This window comes from Nicotiana sylvestris, chromosome 12, assembly GCF_000393655.2.
Source record: "Nicotiana sylvestris chromosome 12, ASM39365v2, whole genome shotgun sequence".
Lineage (NCBI taxonomy): Eukaryota > Viridiplantae > Streptophyta > Magnoliopsida > Solanales > Solanaceae > Nicotiana > Nicotiana sylvestris.
The window spans coordinates 49694591-49696374 of record NC_091068.1 but is presented as its reverse complement, the minus strand read 5'-3'; the positions used below and the strand labels follow the sequence as shown (position 1 = coordinate 49696374).

Below are 1784 nucleotides of genomic sequence, written 5' to 3'. Positions count from 1 at the left end.
AGAAAGGAGCAAGCCATATACTACTTGAGTAAGAAGTTCACACCTTATAAAACACGATACTCTCTGCTGGAACGCACTTGTTGTGCTTTGACCTGGATAGCTCAGAAATTAAGGCATTACTTCTGTGCTTATACCACATACCTCATATCTAGGATGGACCCTCTGAATTACATCTTTCATAAGCCCATGCCAACCGGGAAGTTAGCTAAGTGGCAGATATTGCTAAATGAGTTCGATATCATCTATGTAACTCAGAAGGCGGTCAAAAGACAAGCATTGGCAGACCATCTTGCTAAAAACCCTATGGGAGGAGAATACGAACCATTAAAAATGTATTTTCCTGATGAAGAAGTATCATTCATAGGAGAGGACATTGCTGAAGCCTACGATGGTTGGAGAATGTTCTTCGATGGGCTGAAAAGTTTAGTGGAGTAGGCATTAGAGCAATTTTGGTATCAAAAATAGGTCAACATTACACGGTATCTGCAAAGCTTAGGTTTTCGTACACCAACAATATGGCAGAATATGAGGCGTGCATTATGGAGCTCAATCTGGCCATCGATATAAATATACAGGAGTTACTGGTAATTGGTGATTCAGATCTTCTGGTACATCAGGTTCAAGGAGAATGGACTATGAAAAACACCAACATACTACCATACTTGTATCATGTGCAAGAATTAATGAAGAGATTCACAAAGATAGAATTCAAACATGTTCCAAGAGTCCAGAATAAGTTCGCAGGCATATTGGCCACCTTGTCATCAATGATACAACATCCAGATAAGAATTTCATCGATCCCATCTTGGTGAAAATCCATAACCAGCCAGCTTATTGTTCTCATGTTGAAGAGGAAACAGATGGAAAACCTTGGTTCCATGACTTTAAAGAATACTTAGCAAAAGGAGAATACCGGGAACATGCAAAACATACTCAGAAGTGCACTTTGCGGAGGATGTCCAATCACTTCTTCCAAAGCGGAAGGACCCCGTATAGAAGAACTCCTAAGCTGGGGTTGTTAAGGTGTGTTGATGCAAATGAGGCTTCCAGATTGCTTGAGGAGATACATGCCTGAATTGCGCACCACATATGAATGGTTTTGTTCTAGCCAAAAAGATACTCAGAGCTAGATATTTTTGGATGACCATAGATTGCATCAGGTACGTCCATAAATATCACCAATGCCAAGTACATGCAGACTTGATAAAGGTACCACTAAACGAGCTCAATGCAACAAGTGAACCTTGGCCTTTTGTTGCCTGGGGAATGGATGTCATTGATCTAATCGGGCCCACTACTTCAAACGGGCACCGGTTCATTTTAGTAGCTATCAACTATTTCACAAAATGGGTAGAGGCTGCATCTTACAAAGCTGTAACCAAGAAAGTCGTCACAGATTTTGTCAAGGATCGTATTATTTGCATATTCGGAGTTCCCGAGTCCATTATCACTAATAATGCCGCCAATATCAACAGTGACCTGATGAGAGCCATGTGTGAAACCTTCAAAATCAAGAACAAAAATTCTACAACATACATGCCTCAAATGAATGGAGTTGTGGAAGCTGCCAACAAAAATATCAAGAAGATACTATGGAAGATGGTAGAAAATCACAAATAATGGCACAAGAAGTTACCTTTTGCCATATTGGGTATGGTCCGCACATAAACTGGGGCAACTCCCTATTTACTGGTTTATGGTACCGAAGCTGTCATTCTAGCTGAGGTAGAAATCCCTTCTTTAAGGATCATACAAGAAGCCGAACTCAGTGATGCATAATGGA

General features: G+C 40.6%; 1 protein-coding gene across 1 annotated transcript; it reads left to right on the top strand.

Moving 5' to 3' along the window:
* Nucleotides 1-515: 515 nt before the first annotated feature.
* Nucleotides 516-1076, top strand: LOC138883014 (uncharacterized). The gene has a single exon (XM_070163668.1). The coding sequence runs from the start codon at nucleotides 516-518 to the stop codon at nucleotides 1074-1076; it is 561 nt and encodes a 186-aa protein (XP_070019769.1).
* Nucleotides 1077-1784: the final 708 nt, after the last annotated feature.